Source organism: the organism of the source record quoted next (assembly GCF_019968955.1).
Source record: "MAG: Porospora cf. gigantea A chromosome Unknown PgA_NODE_278_length_24308_cov_357.187_4001-24308, whole genome shotgun sequence".
Taxonomy (NCBI): Eukaryota; Apicomplexa; class Conoidasida; order Eugregarinorida; family Porosporidae; genus Porospora; species Porospora cf. gigantea A.
In genome coordinates, this window is record NW_027151563.1 from 1 (window position 1) to 20308 (window position 20308).

A 20308-nucleotide genomic window follows, 5' to 3' on the forward strand; every position below is an offset into this window, starting at 1 on the left:
GCCATCATTGGTATTGCCGCGGGTGCTGTTGTAGGAGTGGGAGTTATTGCTGGCGGGGTAGTTTTGTGCGTCGGCAGAAAGAACTCTTCCGAAGAGGACTCTGATTCTGTTTTCGTCGCTGCGCAGCCGGCGCAGGTCGCGCAGCCGGCGCAGGTCGCGCAGCCAGCGCAGGCCACAGAGGCTGCAGGGGCCACGCAAGCCACAGAGGCCACGCAAGCCACAGAGGCGTGATGTGATTTGATTGAATGAATATAATACGTGAATGATTCAAGAAGTTCGCTGACATCATCACTTTACTTTAGAGGTGCTTGTTCAAAGAGTACTCGACCCAGTGATCTGCAATCCTCTCCTCCAGCATGCAGACGATCTCTTTAATGGTTGGTTGCTCTGGAGGTGCTTGCTCAGGCTTGTTCAAAGAGTACTCGACCCAGTGATCTGCAATCCTCTCCTCAAGCATGCAGGCAATCTCCTTAACGGTTGGTTGCTCAGTATAACTTTTAGTCAACAATCCAGTCATCACTTCAGAATTTTGCTCATTATACAGTCATCAACACACCAGTTTCACAAACACAATTTCTTCAGACAAAGGACATTGCCAGTGCATCCGTCAGGATGTTCTGGCTCCCGCCAGAGCCTCTGACTAAAACTCCGTAATTATTTTGTCATCATGATCCGTGACGCTGCTGAACTTCTGTCGCAGGCGCCTGCGCGGGTCTCCAAGGCGAGGCGTAATAGCGTCGGGACGTCGATGCAGGGGCTTCCGGAAGAGGCCCACCAAGCATTCTTCGACGAACTCGTCAGTTCGTTGTCACTGGTTGACAACGACACGACTCCTAGGTGTCAGCCATGGCAGACGCACACTCAAGTGCCATCTATTCTTAGTTTGCGACAAGCCCAGTTCGTGCCGGCAGATGAACTTGACAGAGACCCGCCACCTCTGAGTGCGCGGAGAGCGACCAAGCAGGCATCGCTTCTACGAAAACTGAGAAGCTTCCGCGCCCTAAGGTTTGATAACGTTGTGGACAAATCGCGGTTCTCCCTATTCACTCCACGACTTCCACCAGCTACAACACTTCCGTCCGCACCCAGCTTACGGTCCCATGAAGCTGTTTGCCCAGATCCTGAGACTCCCAAGAGCCCCGACTCTAAAACTGGAGACTCAGGCCTAAGATCCAGACGACGCAGAAAAAACATACCGAGACCTCCCGACTTCTCCGTCTGTGCACTTTGTGGACGCTCGTACGCCTCCCAGCACGACGATAAGATTGACACGAAACCCGAAGTTTCCGAAACCAGCGCTCCCTCCGCAGCCATGGCTAAGCGCGCTACTCACTTTGTTGCTCTCCGCCTGCATCAGCCCTGTCTAACATCCAACATAGAACGGATGCAGGACCAAATAGTGAAGGAGAGCCCTCACCTCGAGCCAGCTGTTGTGAATTCCACGAAGATGCACATATGTGAGAATCTCCTGATCAGTACACAGCTCTCCTCGTATTGTCACTGAAGCCAAGGGAGCTTTCCGTGGCAATCGCGACATTGAGAGCCGCCGTAAGTCACTTCTGCCAAGCCCGCAAGCGTGATTTGCTGGAGAGGTGCGAACTCACTTACGACGAGGAAGAGGAGCTTGCGAGCCTATTACGAGCGAAAAACCTTGTTGAGTACATTCCTGAAAAGCTCTCCAATGAAGATCGTCTCGCTCTGGAAACCCAGCTCCTTCCTGTAGACATCACCATGAACCATCTCGGCACGTTTGGCCCGCACGTACTGTTTGCCTCTCCGCCGCCACAAGAAGTTGCACTCCTCACTAACTTCCACGAGGTCCTGTCTATTTGCTTTTCCAAGACGGGCCTCATGGTTATTGGGGCGGGGTCTCATCTGAATGGCGCTTTTGATCAGCCGTCAAGTCACTTCAACAGCGTGCCTTGCCACAGCGGTTCACTAGACCAGGTCAACATGGCTGCGTTGGCGTCGACGGCCTACTATCTACCGGTGAAAGCTTCTGACGTTCCTGGTTTGAGACTCTGTGAACGATGTCAAGTCCAGCGAGAGGCGGAGGGACCTTCTCCGCAGACCAAGGGAGAGAATACTTCACAAGACTTCATGCAGGACTTCGCTAAGCAACTCCGAACCCCTCGGTTGGCTGCTAACGTCCTGCCGGACAAAGAAACCGGGAAACAACGCCGTCGACGCAAACGCCGGCAAAAGCTGCGAAAACTCGAGAAGGAAAACCAAAGGCTTCTTCTGGCGGCAGCGTCACAGGACGATATCCCTGATACCGACCGACCCTCTCAAGACGAGGTTGACGCCTTCCAATCCGCGCGTAATGCCTGGACTGCCATCAGCGGATCCGAGATGGGCCTCCTGTCACGGTACGATGCGGCTGCCAAGGGTGTAGTTTTTCACCCTCATACGACCGTATTAAAGACAAGCGTCGCGATGAGGAAGGCCAAAGGCTCCACCTCGAAGGTCACTATGCGGCAGCTTCGGCTGCGACCTAAGGACTTTCACGCAGCTGCTGTTCGGGAAAGCGTCCGGTCACAGGCCATCGACCAGTCAACCGCGCAGGCTTTAACCAACTACCAAGTTCTGGATTCGGATGGGCGCGGAGAGTGGCCAAAGGTACCAGACGTGCCTCTTTCGACGCCCCTCCTTCGTCAGACTGGCGAGGGGTTGGCTGTTGGCTTTGGTCAGGAAAGGGTACTTTGCGTGGAGCTCTTGGAGATGTCTCGGTGTGATTTCGACGGCTATTATAAGCGGCTAGGCTCAATACCGCTGTGTTGCGACCCCCCGGCGGACGAGAGTATCCAGGCTCGGCTGGAGTGGATCTGTAGTTCGAGAGAACATGCTACATGTTGATTTTAACAGACATCTGTTTAGTTTTGAACGCCCGCCACAGAGGAATTTGTCGTCGTGGTATTCAACTCGAACCTTCGAAGATCATAGTAAGACTCGTTGGCAAACTTTTTTCTGAGGAGTCTGGATCCCACAAATTGCGAAATCGATAATTATGGGCGACTACTCCAGCATCGTCCTGCAAGCCGTCGCAGCGGGCTTCGGCGCAGCTCTCATCGGCGAGCTAGTGTTCTGGTTCATCTTCTACGTCAGGGGAGAGGGCAGAGTCCTCGAGGAGAAGGTGCTGAAGGTTTCCAGAAAGGTGGAGCTTTTACAGGCTGAGCTCGACAGCGCAAATGACAAGCAGGTTTCGAAAGTCGAAACCAAAATCCAGACGAAGACTGAGCATTTGGAGGAGGTGAAGAAGGAATATGATGCTGCCCGTAGCAAGTCTCAGCTGTGGTGCATCCTACCATCGCTTTTCACGATGCCCTACATCAATAAGTGGTTCGCGAGCACAGCGGTTGCCCAGTTACCCTTTGTGCCTTTTTGGCCTCTTATCAAGCTCACGCAGCAGAGACTAGGAGATAACCCTGCCCCTACTGATTGCGGGATCATGTTCTTTTACATGCTGTCATTGCAGTTCTTCAAGCCACTTGTAGCCCAAATAATGGGTTCCAATCCCCCCCAGACAAGAGTAACCCCCAAGGAGTCTATATTCGCCCAGTGAGAATGCTTCTCTTAACCGAACTGGTTCCTTTTTTACAGCTGCGGTTCGAGCCTTTACTGCTGCTTCTTTAGCTGTTTCAGCATCGCATCCGTCTCTCTTCTGGACTTGCCGTGCAGCTCCTCCAAACGCATCACGTCGCCTGCGAGGTGAGCCAACTCAGCGACTTTCTCTACTTTTGAAGGCTCTAGATGATGACTGTAAGACTTGTTCCTGTGAAATCCCAAGGTGGTCGAGATGGCAACGATAACCATGAGTGTTCCCACCATGGAATGACTCCCAGTGAGTTTTATCAGCAGCGCTGACATAACGGCCATCACTCCATATAAGGAGGCCACCATGGAGACCCGAGGAGCACGACACTGCAGCTCTCCGTCCCCCCTCGTCAGATCAAGGCTCTTAGCGGCCTCATCGACCATGATGACTTCCATGTCCCTCTGCAGCGGGGGGTACTTGATCTCTCTTGGCGTCGCCTGAATACGTTTCGCGATCATGATGCTTGTGTGCGTCCAAAGTGCACACACTCTTACACATGAGAAAGTCGTCACGTGACGATCACATACTAGAGGCACCCACAAACTTCTTGTGGGCCTGCATCGTGAACCAAAGACTCCCGTCTGCAGCTTCAGTGTAGTCGTTGCCCTCTACGAGGCTTCGGAGCGCCTCTTCTGTGGGGGACGTGCCTGGGGGACGTTGTACTTGTATCAAGGCCTTCATGGGCCGCGCGACTTCCTCGTCTGCCCGTAGTATCACCCCTCGATGAGGCGAACGCCAGCACACCGAGGCCATGCTGTGCAGCTTGCGTTCAGCTCTGGTCACCCGACTTCCTTCAGCTGGCACAGAGTGACAGAAGCGCTTCAGATGGGGCAAAGACTGCAGGTCCGCCAGGAAGCTGACTGGCAGGGGTACTGTACACTGCACGTCGTCACTGCAGTCAATGGCACACCTCGAGCCTGGATAGCTCAGATATGTGCGTCCGTCCAACTCATACAGCGTCTGCTCCTCGTCCCAGCGTACCAGCCACGACACCATTGGCGATTCCAGTATATCTAGGTGGTCCTGTGTGACGTCGCAGGCTCCCACTCCCGAGCGTTTAAGGTTAAGTGCAGTCGCTACAGATCCTGCGTCGCCTGTCGCATCGAGCACGCTCACAGCCAACCACCCCACAACGGACTCCACGCAATCACTGGCTAGCAGTCGTACGGTCACCGGCTCTACAGGCAACCTGGGTGCAGCGGGCATGTTGCCCAAAACTGCCTCCCTCACGACGGTGGTCAATCCCTCCAGCAACGCCTCCGTTGCTAGGTCTGCTAGCTCCCGGAAGGGACGGCGGAAGTGAGAGCGCATGTGGCCTCCCAGCAGTTCGAGCTTCTCCTCAGAGCAGCCGAGGTTTCTGGCAACGACTTGCTTCAGCGGGGGCACAACAAGTGAGAATGTGTCCCACTCCCGCTGGAGACTCCGCTGCGAAGAAACTGCACTGGTCGGTTGGGAGACAGATCTGGCTGACGCACTTGCCTCCCTCGCACGGTATGGAGGAGCGTGCACCTTGGGAGCTGCGTACACACCACTGGGACTCCGTACCCCGATTTTCACCCCTGGAGGGCTCGGAGACACACTTGACGAAACCCGCGATCGCGTCTGATGTTTCACCCCAGGAGGAGAGAGCGATGTATACCCGTGAGACGAGACGGATGCTGGCTCAAGTCGAGACGGAGGCCTCGACCCCGTAGGGGGCAGCTTTGCCGTCCCTTCTGGAGCTCTTATTCGCGGGGGATCCCGTGCAGTCCGTACGGTCTTCACTCCTTCCGCGGACGCACTCCAGATGCCACTCTTGATCCCTGGAGGCAGCATCGAGCTGTCTATATGAGACGGCGTTGAGGATACAGACGGAGGTCTCGGCGCGGCCAGGATGGCCTCGATGTTGAAGACACTTGGTGTTGTTGCCGCCTCTCGGTCTGTGGTGTATTCGCGAGTGTCATCATCCAGTTGTGGCAGTAGTGCTATAGCCAAGCAGAGCTTGATTAGGACAATGATGTCTTCCTGCTGCAGTCCTAGAGTATGTAGGTCCTCCAACAGAAGTGTCCATTCTTCCCGCCCATTCCCTTCGCTATCACCGGTTCTCAGATTAGCCTTAGCGAAAGCACTATCCTTGGGCCCGATCACGTCCTCGAAGTCCCCACACGCAGCGCAAGCCGCCACCAAGGCGACCAATTTCGATCTGTCGCTCAATTTGCAGGTCGTGAGTGCGATTCGACAAGGTCTTGGGTTCGTCGAGCCCAGCAGTTCGATTTCCCACATGGACGTGTGCTCCGCAACTCCCTCCAGAACGCGAGAAGCGCTGGCGAACACCTTATCTAGGCGTCGCCAGAGCTGTCTGGGGTACCCCCCCAGGGTAGACCAGGTGGACAGCAGCGAGGGGAGCTTGTCCTTGTCATGGACTGCCAGTGCGAAGTCTCCTGGGCTCTGCACCATTGTGTGAGACACGCAGGCGGCAAAGCTCACTACGGTGGAGGGCAGTCGAGAGGCCAGCAGCGGCAGTCCCAGTCTATGCGCTGCCTCATTGAAGCGGACGAAGCACGCACCCTCCCTCATCATAGCCGCTTGTAAATTGGACGCGCAGATCACGAACCTCCGAAGGTCCGGAAGAGCTTCATGATCCCCGTCTTCTTCGGCCTCCTCCGGCTTCATTGCCTTGCCCAGCGCCTGCCGAATCAGATTCCGCCGAACCAGTTTCTTTCGATATTCCTCCTTCTTTGCATTCCTCTCATCCACGCGTTCTCGAGACCTCGGAGAGAGCATGCGTCTCGCTTTTTCGCGTTTCTGGTCCCTAAAAGACCTTTCTAGATCGGATAGGAGGTCAGGGGGCAGCCACGTCATTTCGTCAGGCGCCGTCTCGGTTCTCTCGTCCATCAAAAACGCCTCGAACTCCATCAACTTGCCAAGGTATAAGCTCGTGGATGCCGCAGACCCCGCAACTGTCCTACCAATGAACACGGGGTCGGCGGTTGCCGAGGGTATTCCTCGAAGAAGATCAAGAAACGATCGTTTCCGGTGAGGAACATCAGGCAGCCGAACAAACATGCACCTCTTGTGTGCAGTCGTGTCGGCGAATGCAGACTCATACACCAGCTTTCCAGTAATCATGACAATTCTGGACACGCATCTCAACGAAGACACACAAACATGAAGTCTCACCAGGCACGTTTGGCTCTGACTTGCGCCTTCAGAATGAACGGCACCGCCTCCGTAAGCAAATCCATGTCGGGGTACAGCTGACGCACGGTTCCCTCGAATACCAGTGTCGCCAGGCACAGCTGAACAAAGTGGGGGTCCAGCTCCACCTTATGCTGGCAAGCCGCCTTCAGCAGGCGGGTGATGACATCGTTGATACGAACCTCGTCCAATGTGAGGCCGCTGCGGAGTCTGAAAAACAAACGCACGATCTCGGCGATTTCGGCACAGAACTCCTCATTCTTGGGAATCGGCCGCCTCGACCGTTCTATTATTAGTCGACCTGCCTCCGCACCATTACCGGAGACTACGCACTGTAAGAGGTCCAGCAGGTTCTGCCTATCTCGGGCATCCAGTCGGACCACAGAGCTCGCATCCAGAATCTGCACAGTCACTCGAGGCACGCGCTGCCACCATCTCCTCTCACAAACTTTGATCTTCAGGTTTCCAGGGTGAAGGTCTGCATGAACGAAGTTATCCTCGAACACCATCTGCAAAAAACTCCGAAGAAGCAGACGCGCGACTTGCACCCTGACATTCTGCTTGCCCAGACGCCAACAAGTCCGAGAGTTGACGCTGTTGTCAAAGAAATCCACCAGCGACATTCCGTCGAGGTACTCCTCAAACTGCGTAACACAAGAACCCGTCGCCCACTAGCACCTCCTTCGACGGACTGAAGTCGATGACCTCAGGAAACTGCACGCCTCCTTTGAGCACCCAGAAATTCCATCGAGATCTGACGCTCTTGAAGAGTGCAGATAGTATCTCAGTCTGCCTCTTTTCACGGGATAAGTCCAGCTGCTGCAACATGCTCACTGCGAACTGATCTGTTGCCTCCTTCACACACAGGTATCTTCCACAGTTCCCCAATATTCGCGAAGCTGCGTTTGACATCAGTTGCAGCCCTCGAATGTCGCTTTGCATGTTCTCTGCGATCTCGTAACGGTGCACCTTCAGTGCAACTGATTTCGAAGTTCCGTCGAAGTTGTAGAGCCGTCCCCTATGCACCTGAGCGACGCACCCGGATCCTACAGGCACTGGCTCCAGCACGAGCCGTCCCTGACTGGTTTGAAACAGAATGGCGCCTGACGCATCGATTTCAGCAGAGCTGTTCAAAACTTTCTCCAGTGTAAGCAATGTGTACGGCAACGGTTCAGGCGGAACATGCATTTGCAAGTTCCTAGCTCCGCGAACGAAGTAATCAGGAAACAGGTCAGCTCGAGTACCCGCCCACTGAAGGAACTTTAACACATAGGTGCCTGCACCTTGAGCGCATCCTGTGAGAGCCCTCCACATGAGCTTCTCTTCCGGCCCGCCGGCCGGTGCGAACCTGAGCAAGGGTGAAGCGACAACCAGAGGTGCGCCGATGCACAGGGATTTCAGCTGTCTACCTGCGTGACTTGTCGGTTTGTGATCCACCTATGCGAGAGAGCCTCACAGGGCCCGTCAGATGGCTTATATTCACTGGAGGCAGGTGCACTGGGGGACGCCTCCGAGACAAGCATAGGCGTACCAGCGCTTGTCTGAGGACCATCTATGAGCGCAGACAAGACCTCAGAAGTCCAATCCGTTTTGTCTCGAGAGGCTAAATGGGCGATTTTTCGCGGTAGCCAGACAGCAACCCATGACCGAGATTCAGCTATTCGGAAAGTGGACCTTCGATGCCGTCGAGGTCAACGACATATCTCTTGAGGACTACCTCGCCGTCCAAGGCAAAGGCACCGTCTTCGCGCCGCATACAGCTGGCCGATACCAGACTAAGAGGTTTAAGAAGGTAGCTTGCCCCATTGTTGAGCGACTTGTGAACTCCCTGATGTGCCACGGACGTAATGCTGGCAAGAAGACTATGGCGGTTCGAATCGTCAAGCACGCCTTCGAGCTCATTCACCTGCAGACCGACAAGAATCCCATTCAGGTTTTCGTCGATGCTGTCCGTAATGGAGGCCCCCGTGAAGATTCCACTCGTATCGGTTCTGCTGGTGTCGTTCGTAGGCAGTCTGTCGATGTCTCCCCTCTGAGACGCGTCAACCAGGCCATCTACCTGATGTGCGTAGGGGCGAGACTCGCCGCCTTCCGCAACACCAAGACAATTGCCGAGTGTCTGGCTGACGAGATCGTCAACTGTGCCAAGGAATCTTCCAACAGCTACGCCATCAAGAAGAAGGATGAGATCGAGCGCGTTGCCAAGGCTAACCGATAGTCGTTTCAAAATGGTTTTGCTGTCAACTCATATGCCAAAAAAAGTGCTGGTGGTTCATATGGCTTAGCAGTCGTTAGTTGGTTAACGGGATCGGAACGAGCTAAAAAAAATCCTACACCAAATCAGTCCGAATCCTCATTTTCGTGCTCCTCTTCTAAAACGTCTTCAGGTTCCTCGTCCTCGTTTTCCGACACGACCTCCAGCTTCTCGTCTGGCAGGGCCTGAAACTTGTCATCCCCATCGAATCGAGGAGGTTCAGTGTAGAATGGAAGCCGTCCGCGTTGCCAGTCGTATATCACGATCCGAGCCGCCGCTTGCTGATTTGGCTCTCCTCCCTTCTTCAGCTTGCCCATAGTCAAGGCCAGCTTATCCAGGAATGCATCGGCGTCAGGCCAGGAGGAATCCTTGTCGAGATTGTAGCGTAAAACTAAAGCGCGAGGGTCAACCCTCTCCAGAATCGGATCGATGAAGTCTTCAGGATCCTCCAGCTTCTCAGCCCGAACAACGCCTCTGAGTACCTTATTCAGCTCTCCTTGCTGCTCCTTGTCAGGAGGAACAATCCCCGGACAATCGATCAAGTGAATCCTACTGGTCAGCATGATGTACTGCCAGACCTTCGTCTCGCCGGGCACCGGGGCTGTTTTGCACACGCGATCCTTCTTCAATGAGTTGATCACCGACGATTTGCCAGCGTTGGGGAACCCGATGAACCCCATAGACACGTGGCGCCTGTCCTTCAGCAGCTTGGCGTACTGCCTCAGCAGGTTCAGCAGTGTCATTCGACCGTAACCTTTTTTCTCATGCGCGTGGAAAGCCACAGTTGGGTACTCTGCACTCAGAATCTTCACCCACCGGGAAGCCACCCAGTTAGGTACCAAATCCACCTTGTTGAGGATCAACACCATGTACTTATGCGGCTTTTCCTTCTTGAGGAACTTCTCGACGGATCGACATCGCGTTCCCATGGGGTCTCTGGCGTCGATCACCTGACAGATGATATCCGCGGAGTCAATCACTTTGTGGAGCTCGCCCCAGATGCGCTTGCTGGTTCCCTTCTTGAAGATTTCCGCCTCGTGCTTGTCGCGGACGCCGTCGTCCTCCCGATAAAGGCTCCTATCCTTGTCCGGCACGTACTCATCCCAGTCTTGTGCTGCCGCAGCAGCAAATTCCTCTAACGAATCCATCGCGATCTTAGGACGTTTCCGAGTGGATTTCTTGCCAAACGTTTCTCCGAAGGAGCGGAGCTTGAGAAGTCCCTTTCCCCGCACATCATCCTTCTCCCCTGTGTGATCGAACAGCGACGTCGGCAGCTTGGCACGTTTGACTACGACGGCGTAAGGGTCGTCAGTTATACGGTCCATCGCTTCCCTGAACTCCTCCAGCTTCGTCTGGCTCACAACTCGAGTGTTCGTAAACCACTTTCTGTCCGGTTGAATCCTGCACGGTTCCTGCGGCTTTTCCCTCATCTTCTTCAAGTCCGGTTTCGCCTTGTACATCTCCAGACGCTTCACTGTTGCGTTGCTTCGTCGGTGGTGAGTGCCTTCCTTTCGGTCCGAACCCAGTTGGCTTGAGTTCTGTGCTTTCCTCGTGTTAACGAATCCCCGGGGCTCTGCTTTGGACCTCGAGGCGGGTTGCTTTTCCCTCCGCTTGTGGGAGGTGGCGGCCACCTTGATAGAGGCCACGCGTTTAGAGACCATGCTCAGAGAATTGCGTATTTACGGTACTCTGCGCCCTTGAACGTAGTGCCACAGGGACGGTTCCGACGCGATGCGCCTCGTGCACGGAAGCTATACAGTCCCAGTCCCGCTGTTGAAAGTCTAACTGTTCACATATCATGTCGGGCAAGTTACTTTGTCCCCTTGAAGACCATCAATCAGGTACTTCCGCAGATGCGGCACCACATAGCACAGCCAATTGGCTCCGACTGCCGCCCTATTTATCCAGGCTGGCATTGAGAACTCGAACCCGAGATCCTTTATCCCCCGTGCTACGAAATGGTTACAGTTATGGGTGAGGAGGTCGTAGCTGAAGGCGCTGAAATCCTGTGATATCCTCCAAATCCAGTGATCGACCTCTAAAGGTTGTTTCCTAACCCAGCCAACTGAAATCTCCTCGACATGTGGAAGATGATCGATCGCTATGTTGGTGCCTCGAAAAGAGAATCGCTCATGGCACTTCACACCTGTTCCATCCCAAAAGTGATATTCAACTGATCCTACGGCCAACGATGAGTGATATAACCCGAAGGCAATCCTGTAGACGTTTATGGAGACTGGAGTTGAATCGCCGAGAAGGCGGCTACCGAGAAGATACCCAGGCAACAGAGTGTTCAGCCTCACCGGAGTGCCTCTGGGAGGGCTCTCTGTGGTGTAACTTGAATGGTGGACTCGCCGATCATCAACAACCGAATATGCAGACAGCGAGTCCGCCGTCGTGGTGGAGGGCGTCCTGCGTTTCTCTCCGACAATTACGGATGCCTTCCGCTCAATCATCAAAGGCTCCACCTGCTCTACAGGCACCACAGGCTGTATCACGAACAATCTGTCTCGGTGCATCCGCGAAATTTTTCTCAGCTCGCGAAGTGCACGCGGCCAGAATCCCTGCTGTCGACGCGGATCGGCATAACCGGCGTTGCTCAAGATCCGATTAATTAAGTCTACAGCCTCGCGCCATATCGTTTTGAAACTTAGACCAGAATGACGCAGCGTCATGAATTCATAACTGTTGAAACACTTAAGACGAGGACAGGGTGGAGGTTGGCATCACTTAAGACGAGGACAGGGTTGAGGTTGGCATCACTTAAGACGAGGACAGGGTGGAGGTTGGCATCGAGGACGTTACAGACGTTGACTTCGAACCACGCCTCTTGCGGGAGCCTGCCGTAAAAGTTGACTCCGAAGATGCTAACACGCTGGTTTCCACATCGGCGTCGTGGGTTTTGTATGTGATACCCCGCTTCACTTGTCGGAAAATGAACCAGGCCAAAACTGCACAAAACACAGCACTTGCGATGACCCACCCAGTGAACAAGGATGAGTATGCAGCTCCGGACTTGTCGATCAGAATATTGAACATCTGCAACCATCCGCTGGCGAAACCGATAGTGCCTGCCAACTTACCGAAGTGCTCGGATGGGTACAGCTCGGCAACGTAGGTGTACTTTGTGGTGTAGATGTAGGAGTTGGTTATGACGTATAACACAACTCCAATATACTGGGCAACGGTGGAGGGGATGAATCCTATCAGCAGGAAGAGAATGTTTCCGACCGTAATCCCGAGGATAATCCATATCGTTAGCACCTTGTCGTTCAGGAAGCCAAACGCCACGGCAAGGACGCCCTGAGCTGGCATAATCCATCCCATAAAGTTGGCTACCGCATCTCCTGAGTGGCTTCGCAGACGAACCGTATAGGAGTTGTACATCATGATACTTGCCGTGTACCAAACGAGAACGCCGACGTACTCCAAAGTCATCATGGAGCTGAAGTAGCCGTGCCAGCCAGAATCCCGCTCCTTCTCTGCTTGTTGATCATATACCGCGCCAGTGGCCTCTGCGATCTCAGCACGCATCAATACTCGATTGCGCGGAAGGGAAAGCCAGTATAGAATGACGAAAGGTAGGCAAAAGGCCAGATAACTTCCCAAGATGACCTCGAAGCTCCAACCGCTGGAGACTTGAGCCAACTCCATCATAGGAGCGATAATCGTTGCGCCCACTTGAACAGCAAGAGTTACAGATATGAGAGTCTGGGACCGGTTCGGCCAAATCTCAGCCAGGATGAATGACGGGTATGCAATCAGGTTGACTGCTGCCCCTGCGCATATGTGCCCTGGAATGTACATTGGTAGTGTGCTTGAACTGGTTAGTATCATTACGTATCCTGTGAAGAAGAGCACCTCCCCAACGACAGCCGTCAGTCGAGGTCCAACATTATCGAAGAGCCACCCAGCGAAGATTCCAAAAATGAATTCTGAGCTCGTGGCCAACGTATACAGACTACCGACGGCGTCGTATTGCGCGTCGCAGCGATAGTTGTCATCAATTGGAGGCACATTCGGGTCGCAAAGCCACTCATACGCTCCTGAACGCATTAGCATCAGCGACCACGGCTGCCAACCATAGTAGACTATACTTGTTAGGAAAATTGTAAAGGTCCATTCGGCTAAACGGAACCACTTGTTACCTAGTAATTGCATATGTTGGCAGCGACTGTATTTTCCGAAGGACCAGGGACAGAACGGTTATAAACTAGACCTCATTGACGCGCGTAATCGCAGGGTACCGCCACGCGGCGTGGCAGGAAACATGGTCTGTGCAGTGAAGCGTGACAAATACTATTATCTCGTCTGGAGCTTTCCTATGCTAGGCCTACTACAGCTAGTGGTCTACGCACTCCCACTGTTGAGGTATTGCCGTAGCCACCCCGGCAAGGCCGTTGTTCACGGATTGACGATCGCTGGCGTCGCAACTGTCGCACTCGGCTCTCAGCAGTACTGTAGACTGCGTTTAACGTTATGGAACTAGTGGGACGCCGTCTACAAGACGCCGCCGCCCTCTCAGTCACTCTCGTGCCTACTTATGGCATTACTAGGGTTACCGAACAATCCACTCATCTGGTTTTTGCTCTATTAAACAGACCTTTTCGTATAAGCCCACAACTCATTACAATTTAATCTTCAAAACTGGCCAACAGTATAACACCTTACTAATGACGCGGGCGCTGTGTGTTATGATGTTAGCGCTCGTTGGCGCTTTTCAATTGAGGACTGAGACCCAAAGAAGTGCTTACAAGGAGCTATTACTACTGGAGCGTGCTCTAAGGGCAACGGGCACTCCTCCAACCCCAACGAAGCCGCCTATAACTCCTCCTACTCAACTCCCTCTTCCAACAACTACAACAACGCAGCCGACCGAGGAAACGTCCATTGAGACGACGTCGTCAATCGCACCGGTCACAACTACGACGTCCAATCGACCGAACCCCATATGGGATCCCAGTAAGCTTGTAATTATGGGATGCACCCTGGGCTTCCTCAGTTTTGCTGCGATAATGGTTGCGTGGGCCGGCATCGGGACTGTGAGGCCTCGGCCACCGCCTGTAGATGAAACACCTTAAAGTCCTTGTTGGTTTAGTTTAAAAACACTAGTGTACCTTTTTTGGCTATTCGGATTATACATGGTAATTCACTAAGCCAAGGAATCTTTTTCACTCTGGTACCTCAGTTTGTCCTTCTGAGCCAGCGCCTGATACTTGGCCTTGGCGTTCTCAGTCAGGCCGCGCCATTTGCTGCCTATCTCCTTCGCCACGTCTGTCACCTTGGCCCCAGGATTCACCTTCTTTATCTCGGCTGTCACCTTGTCACGGATCTCGTTTGCATAAAAAAAGTAGGCCGTTATGGGTCGCTTAGGACCGCCCCTCTTCTGTTTTTTCTCCTTCCTGGCCTTCTTCACTGGAGTGGCAGCTTTCTTTACTACAGCCTTCTTGGGCATTGCCAATTGTTTTTGGAATTTAGATTTGCCGGCGATTTCTCGGATACGAGAATTTGGAAATCCAATCAACCGCTTGCATTCTCGTCCTTGGGGCTACCAGGTAGCATCCTCTCAATGTAGAAATCGCCTTCCTTATTATTGAGAGCTTCTTTGTCTTGTTTTCCAGTCTCCAGAAGAGCATCCAGAACCAAGTCTGAATTGTTCACGCCCTTGAGCCATTCTACAGTACGAATGTACTTATCCTGATCCTCTTCAGCGAAATATGGGCACTTCAAAGCCTTGTACAAGTATTTGACTTGCTTCTTCAAAATACAAGCTGGTACGGCCTCCTGGATCATTCCCTCAATGTGTTGCTCTCGCAATTCGAGGACACCAGGGCTCAGTCGCTCAGGGAGACGTTTTCGAGCTGCTCCAAAAAAGAGTAGCCGGCAAACGTCTCCAAATAATGGAATGGGATGTAGAACTTGCGCCCATTGAACGTCCTTCAGTGAATGAATCAGACCTACCCGTTGGAATTTCTGGACTGTATGGTCCTTCTTACCAATTTGCAGAAGTACCTCGTCGCTGCGCGACTGCTTCGTTTTGGCCTTCAACTGGTTTTTGTACTCGTCCGGCACCTCAGCTCTAGTGGACAGCACTCTGTAGAGGTATCTCACCACCTGCCTCGTGATGGACTCGAAATCTACACCATTCACCGTTGGCGAGCACGTAAGATGTCGCACCAGAATACGTGTGAAACGCTTTCGGCATTGCCCTGCCGTGGCTTTGGGAACGAACATCTGAATTTGGTCCCAGAGAACAGAAACGGTCGGAATGGTATCACCAGTGAGCCGTCGCACATGGAACAGGAGGTGAAAATCCATTTCACTTGTGAAATGCACGTAGTCCTCTTTGCCAGGAAGCCTGCCCGACTTAGGAGGGGCCAAAGACTTCGTGGGATCCCCATGAAGGAACCTGTCATGCATATGTGAAGCCTTGTCCGCGACGTCAGTGCGGAAGCGACCTAATTCCTGAGCAATTGCTCCGAAGTCCATAGACCGCTGCTCGGCCATAGCCTTATGGAAAAAATATTTCAACTGCTCCACCTCTTCCTTTGTCCATAATCCCCGCTTGAGGCTGAGCGATGCGTACCACTTCTGCAGATGTTGGTAAACTGACTTGACGGACCTCCTGGGGAGACTACGAGCGACTGTCAGATGGAAGGTGTCCTTCATCTTTTCCCGAGACCAACAGGCGATGAACTTCTTACAGCCATCCTCGAACGAGACGCCAACGGAATCGAACTGCGCCCGCACAGCGTCAAACAAGATGCGCTCTTCTTCCAATGTGTACCTTCCGGTGATGATGTCCGTCGCATCCTTGTGGTCCTTCCATGTACGAGCATTGCCTGCCAATTGCCCAAGAGAGGGGTTGTAGTACTTCTGAACGTGAGTGTTGTGGTGATCCTTCAGTCTGGACGCTTGGTCGCAAGTCAGAAGGGAAGATGGAGGCATGCTTCGGAGTTGTCGCCCTACCATGCTGCTTAGTTTTCCGCTTGATCGTTGCTGTGCAATCTCGCCTGAAGTTTTATAGTCGACAGCTGTCACGTCGTTGTCGCCCGGAGTCCCGATTTGAGTGCCAGGTGCTGGTTCGGTTACAACTGCAGTGATCGAATCCTCTCCCAAGCCGTCCAATTTCCAAACAGGTGCCCCTTGGACCGGTTCCCGATTCTCTGTTGGTTTGGACCATTTTTTGTCGAATGTTCCGAGAAACTCCTCTGTGTCCAAACCCTGGATTCGTCGTCGTTTCAGTAGAGAAGTAGTTTCATGGTTGGGCTTAGTTCTGAGCTTTTGGTTGCGGGAACTAGCATCAATGACGGTTCTCCGGCCACCCAAAGTTGATTCGAGTGATGAGACACTCTCAAGGAACATAAATCGGTATTTATGGGGGTCTGTTGTCACGACCACGCAGGCAGCATTGCAATTTGGGGATCGGCTCGAAATCTGGTGTTGGGTGACACCAGTGGCCGAGACAAAACCTTTTCTTTGAGGACGGATCTTAGATACGCAATCTTCATTTGCGACGAACCATTGCTAATTTGGGCACGACTTGATGTACCCCATACCGTTCAATGCAGCGTCGTCGATGCGGCATGGCACGAGAAGGAAGACGGCGGCCTTGTTCCGTTGGAGCTGACCTTCCACACTATCCGACTTACTCACCCCGTCGCCGCCATGCAACTTTTGGAGCCAATCCGCAGGTTGATGCTGCTGTTGACGGACGGGTCTATTTGGGAGTACAGCATTGTCAAGTCCAAGGATGGGTGGTCAGTCTCGTTCCCAACAAGCAGACTTCCTCCCCAAACGGTGCCGGTGAGGAGTATTGAAATCGAGGGAAATACGGTGTCGTTTGAGCTGCAGGTGGTCAGGCCTCCTTGCTGGTTACTGGACTTTCCCTGCATTCCGGCAGCCGCGGATCCCTTCTCTGTTCTTGTAGATGTTGCCTCGACGTTCTATTTAGGTGAAAATCTGGTTCACTTCACTACGAGGATAAATTTTTTACATTGGGTGGTCGGCTCTGCACTTGAGATGTGCGATCGCGGCCGACCCATTTCGGGGGCGCTTGCATTTACTGCGTCCGTCATACGGTATATCCACACTGGCGGACTCGAAAGGTGTCGCAGCTGGAGCTCCATGTGTCCGGTAACGACGTTGGCTGAACTGGAGAATTCCTGGATCAATAAGACCGCCAGATTCTGCCTGTGCTCTTGGCCAGCGGACGTGCGGTCGGTGCGAATCGCGGAAAGCTTGACTGTTTTGAAAGTGGTACATCTGCTGCAGATTGACTTGTGGTGGTTGGCGCATTCAGCATCTGGCGGTCGATCACCTATTCAGTGGTCGAAATGGTGCTTGTCGGATGACCAAGACCGGCTAACGCTCACCGCTAGAGATGAGTGCGACCGAGATGCTGCATCGGACTCCATTGTATACCTGAGGAAGAAAGCAGTACTACTGGCTCTGGTCGACACTGCGAGGCCAGATGGAGACCTGGAATCACTGAGGGCGTCGCTACCGCTGCACGCCTCTCGTACCTGCTTTGATCTTCTGTCACGGTATCACGGAGGATGGTCGGGGTGGCTTACGCGCCTGGTGGAGGTCGTTGCAGATGGCGCGTACAGTCCCAACAACGCGATCCACCTTGCGGAACTCGGGAGAGAGGTTGGACTGTCTCTGAGTCCCTCCCCTGAGTGGCTGCGATGGCTGGTTACGGATTCCAGGCTTGTGCTCACGTGGCCTGCGGGTACTGCCGCCGATATAGTCCGAGTATGGACGGAAAACCACTCTCTGGTGTGGTCTTCGTCGCTGAGGAGGGCCCTGTCGATTGTCCGACAAGTGCAATCCCTGACGTCTGTATGCCCATCCCTATTGCAAACTCCGCCTAGCATCGGAGTACGAGTTCCCACAGCTCCTTTGACACGCGTGGGCTCCATGACCTTAGACTCTGTCTTTCGTTGTGTCCTGCCATTCGTGGATATCGAGACCGCGTGCTGGGAGGCGTTGGTGGTCAGCTTCCTCAATCTGGCACAAGCCTCCGATTCCCCGTGCAGCAGCGAACGAAGCCTCCTCAAGGCTCTTCTTCTGGAGCTTTTCCAGAGTTCTCTGGAAATCCCTACGCGGCTAGCGGCAGCTCGTCGAGCGGCGATGACTCACCCCGCCGGAGACGCGCTCTACCTGGCCGCTCTGATGTCTTCATTGGAAGAGTTCTTCCTCTCTATGGGCGCACCGGAACAAGGACCAGACAGACAAGCCTTCGAGGCTGTCCTCTGCGAGTCCGACGTGACTGTGAGCGCCTTTGTGGCCTTCCTAGCTGCAGAGGTTTGAGTATGACACTTGTTTGTGTTATCCTAGACTAACGCAGTTCATTGGATTAATGTCGACTAGTCTAGTTCATTGGAACGTGTGATACCCTGGACTAACGCAGTTCATTGATTAATACTTTCAGCAGTCAAAGTCGAATCCGTCGGAACCTTCACAGAGCTCACAGTACTTTCTGTGGTCGAAGTTGAAGTCATCTCGAGATCTGGTCTCTCCACCCCAGCCCAGTCTTCAAATTTTAAGTCCAATCCGCCTGTAACACACTTCAAATCCATCTGCGACAGGCCGCTCTGTGCGAGCTGGTCAGGAGGAGTTCGACGGGCCGCCTCGATCAGGATGTTCTCCGCCACTCGACTGTTCTCAACTTCCCACACGAAATCCGGCACGTGCAGCTGATATAGTCGTAATCGTCGCTCGAACTCCTCGTTGGACTCCTCATTGATGCGCTGTAAAACCATTTCCAGTGCAGTTCCGTCCTTTAAAATCTCCTGGTTCGGGAATATATAGGCTATGCTGTCCCATGGTATCAAACAGTGGAACGGGAGGCCTTCCTGAACTGTAGCTCTACCGATTATGACCAGCATGGCCCCCAGTCTACCAGCCTGGTGAATGCGCTGCGATCCGCCGTCATCGCCACGGGTGATCAACACGAACTTGGAATTTCGCATAAGGTACTCCTCCTCAGAGAAATTCAACACTCTCTTGTTGACGTGACACCCTTTCCAGTCAGTTTGGTCAATGCCTTTCAGTTCGCATGGAGGGAGGTGGAGCCGTTCCCTCAATTCCTTAGATCTGACCAGAGTAATCACGCTGGGCTCGTTGACTTTGCTAAACTGCGACAACATAAGTGTTCTGAGGTAGTACCGATTCCTAGAGTCTGCTCGGCCGAAAAAGTTGAACAGGTACTTGCGCGTTTTGAATTCCTTTGGTGAGATCGCCCACTGACTGCGCGCAGGCAGGGACTCGAGCAGCTGCGCATTCCAGGTGCTGAGTCCGGCGTGGAAGACCCTTGCGGACTTCGGGAGCTTCTTGTGGGACCAAGAGAACAGCGCTTCCGACACAATAATGAAGTCGGAGACAGGTTCCCAGTCGAGTTTCCCCATGATGTCCCTCATGACCCAGTCTCCAATGTAAACCACGTGAGGTTTGTGGGGGTCAATCATCTTACGAATCTGCTTAAACTTGGCCTTGATTTCCTCTTGATTCTTCTTACGAAGGTTTCTCCCATGCGTTGAGAAGTCTGAAGTTATGATTGGCAGAACGACTACAGCGGCCTTTTCGATGTGTTTAACTCGCCAAGGGTGGAAGCGGAGCTGGTGGAGGAACATGAACTCGGCGCAGATCTTCTCATGATTAACGCACTGAAATGGAACGTTCATCAGCGCGTCCCATTCCTCGTCATCATACATGTAAAAGGGGACTCTACCCAAGGGCTGCCTCCACTCCAAATCCTCATACGACACTTTCGGAAGCCGGTCAGACCACTGCTTCCATGGCACGGGACCGACGAGACGTCCTTTGATTGTTGCTGCTGGTTCCGCTCTGAACTTCTTCTTTGCCTTTGCAGGCAACGAAGTCTCGCGGACTTCGGGAGCTTCTTGGACCAGAGCACTTATCTGCTGCACCAGAGCACTTATCTGAGGTCTCTGCACCAGTGTTGCGAAGGACGAAATAATTACTGCCACTGCCAAAAGGGTTTGCACAGGGAAGGGTCTCATTCAATTACTGAAAATTGCGACGTATTATTGGAGCAAGCCAGCAACTAATGTAGATGAAGATGTTCAACCGAAGGACGAGGTACCGCTTTTCTTCGGTCCGCTAGGTCCCCTCTCTGAGATTGAAGAAGACGACTCCCTAGCGGCTATTGACGAGGAACGCGTTGCTTATGATGCTGCTTCCGTGGACCCTTCGGACCACCCCTGAGTGTGGTGGCTCACCTTATATCTCCTTTGTTGGCTCCACTGTCAGCAATA

At 53.3% G+C, this 20308-nt stretch overlaps 14 protein-coding genes across 18 annotated transcripts; 4 read left to right on the top strand and 10 right to left on the bottom strand.

The window, feature by feature from the left end:
• Positions 1 to 298: 298 nt before the first annotated feature.
• On the bottom strand, positions 299 to 517 carry KVP18_001736 (uncharacterized protein; the record flags this gene model as incomplete). Its single annotated transcript, XM_067952028.1, has 1 exon — positions 299 to 517. The coding sequence occupies one exon, from the start codon at positions 515 to 517 to the stop codon at positions 299 to 301; it is 219 nt and encodes a 72-aa protein (XP_067810626.1).
• A 150-nt stretch (positions 518 to 667) lies between these two features.
• KVP18_001744 (uncharacterized protein) lies at positions 668 to 2856 on the top strand (the record flags this gene model as incomplete). 2 transcript variants are annotated; one of them, XM_067952041.1, is given in 2 exon segments in its annotated part: positions 668 to 1475; positions 1484 to 2856. In XM_067952041.1, coding segments are annotated over 2 exon segments (2181 nt in total).
• Positions 2857 to 3007: 151 nt separating this feature from the next.
• On the top strand, positions 3008 to 3562 carry KVP18_001739 (uncharacterized protein; the record flags this gene model as incomplete). The annotated part of the gene is made up of 1 exon (XM_067952033.1): positions 3008 to 3562. The coding sequence occupies one exon, from the start codon at positions 3008 to 3010 to the stop codon at positions 3560 to 3562; it is 555 nt and encodes a 184-aa protein (XP_067810631.1).
• Positions 3563 to 3615: 53 nt separating this feature from the next.
• KVP18_001735 (uncharacterized protein) lies at positions 3616 to 4053 on the bottom strand (the record flags this gene model as incomplete). The annotated part of the gene is made up of 1 exon (XM_067952027.1): positions 3616 to 4053. The coding sequence occupies one exon, from the start codon at positions 4051 to 4053 to the stop codon at positions 3616 to 3618; it is 438 nt and encodes a 145-aa protein (XP_067810625.1).
• A 61-nt stretch (positions 4054 to 4114) lies between these two features.
• On the bottom strand, positions 4115 to 6703 carry KVP18_001742 (uncharacterized protein; the record flags this gene model as incomplete). Its single annotated transcript, XM_067952036.1, has 1 exon — positions 4115 to 6703. The coding sequence occupies one exon, from the start codon at positions 6701 to 6703 to the stop codon at positions 4115 to 4117; it is 2589 nt and encodes an 862-aa protein (XP_067810634.1).
• Positions 6704 to 6750: 47 nt separating this feature from the next.
• KVP18_001738 (uncharacterized protein) lies at positions 6751 to 8086 on the bottom strand (the record flags this gene model as incomplete). 3 transcript variants are annotated; one of them, XM_067952032.1, is made up of 2 exons in its annotated part: positions 6751 to 7416; positions 7445 to 8086. In XM_067952032.1, 2 exons carry the CDS (start codon positions 8084 to 8086, stop codon positions 6751 to 6753), a joined length of 1308 nt encoding a protein of 435 aa, XP_067810630.1. The 3 variants fall into 3 exon arrangements, with proteins under 3 accessions (XP_067810630.1, XP_067810629.1, XP_067810628.1); XM_067952031.1 differs by lacking the exon at positions 7445 to 8086 and having other exon boundaries at positions 6751 to 7395; XM_067952030.1 differs by having other exon boundaries at positions 7412 to 8086.
• Positions 8087 to 8414: 328 nt separating this feature from the next.
• KVP18_001740 (uncharacterized protein) lies at positions 8415 to 8990 on the top strand (the record flags this gene model as incomplete). Its single annotated transcript, XM_067952034.1, has 1 exon — positions 8415 to 8990. One exon carries the CDS (start codon positions 8415 to 8417, stop codon positions 8988 to 8990), a length of 576 nt encoding a protein of 191 aa, XP_067810632.1.
• A 122-nt stretch (positions 8991 to 9112) lies between these two features.
• KVP18_001733 (uncharacterized protein) lies at positions 9113 to 10687 on the bottom strand (the record flags this gene model as incomplete). Its single annotated transcript, XM_067952025.1, has 1 exon — positions 9113 to 10687. One exon carries the CDS (start codon positions 10685 to 10687, stop codon positions 9113 to 9115), a length of 1575 nt encoding a protein of 524 aa, XP_067810623.1.
• A 135-nt stretch (positions 10688 to 10822) lies between these two features.
• KVP18_001734 (uncharacterized protein) lies at positions 10823 to 11545 on the bottom strand (the record flags this gene model as incomplete). The annotated part of the gene is made up of 1 exon (XM_067952026.1): positions 10823 to 11545. The coding sequence occupies one exon, from the start codon at positions 11543 to 11545 to the stop codon at positions 10823 to 10825; it is 723 nt and encodes a 240-aa protein (XP_067810624.1).
• A 244-nt stretch (positions 11546 to 11789) lies between these two features.
• On the bottom strand, positions 11790 to 13187 carry KVP18_001741 (uncharacterized protein; the record flags this gene model as incomplete). The annotated part of the gene is made up of 1 exon (XM_067952035.1): positions 11790 to 13187. The coding sequence occupies one exon, from the start codon at positions 13185 to 13187 to the stop codon at positions 11790 to 11792; it is 1398 nt and encodes a 465-aa protein (XP_067810633.1).
• A 991-nt stretch (positions 13188 to 14178) lies between these two features.
• Positions 14179 to 14481, bottom strand: KVP18_001737 (uncharacterized protein; the record flags this gene model as incomplete). Its single annotated transcript, XM_067952029.1, has 1 exon — positions 14179 to 14481. The coding sequence occupies one exon, from the start codon at positions 14479 to 14481 to the stop codon at positions 14179 to 14181; it is 303 nt and encodes a 100-aa protein (XP_067810627.1).
• A 65-nt stretch (positions 14482 to 14546) lies between these two features.
• Positions 14547 to 16391, bottom strand: KVP18_001745 (uncharacterized protein; the record flags this gene model as incomplete). Of its 2 annotated transcripts, none has more annotated exons than XM_067952043.1 (1): positions 14547 to 16391. In XM_067952043.1, the coding sequence occupies one exon, from the start codon at positions 16389 to 16391 to the stop codon at positions 14547 to 14549; it is 1845 nt and encodes a 614-aa protein (XP_067810639.1). The 2 variants fall into 2 exon arrangements, with proteins under 2 accessions (XP_067810639.1, XP_067810638.1); XM_067952042.1 differs by having other exon boundaries at positions 14547 to 15998.
• Positions 16392 to 16403: 12 nt separating this feature from the next.
• Positions 16404 to 18341, top strand: KVP18_001743 (uncharacterized protein; the record flags this gene model as incomplete). The annotated part of the gene is made up of 1 exon (XM_067952039.1): positions 16404 to 18341. The coding sequence occupies one exon, from the start codon at positions 16404 to 16406 to the stop codon at positions 18339 to 18341; it is 1938 nt and encodes a 645-aa protein (XP_067810635.1).
• A 101-nt stretch (positions 18342 to 18442) lies between these two features.
• KVP18_001746 (uncharacterized protein) lies at positions 18443 to 20053 on the bottom strand (the record flags this gene model as incomplete). Its single annotated transcript, XM_067952044.1, has 1 exon — positions 18443 to 20053. One exon carries the CDS (start codon positions 20051 to 20053, stop codon positions 18443 to 18445), a length of 1611 nt encoding a protein of 536 aa, XP_067810640.1.
• Between the last annotated feature and the right edge of the window lie 255 nt (positions 20054 to 20308).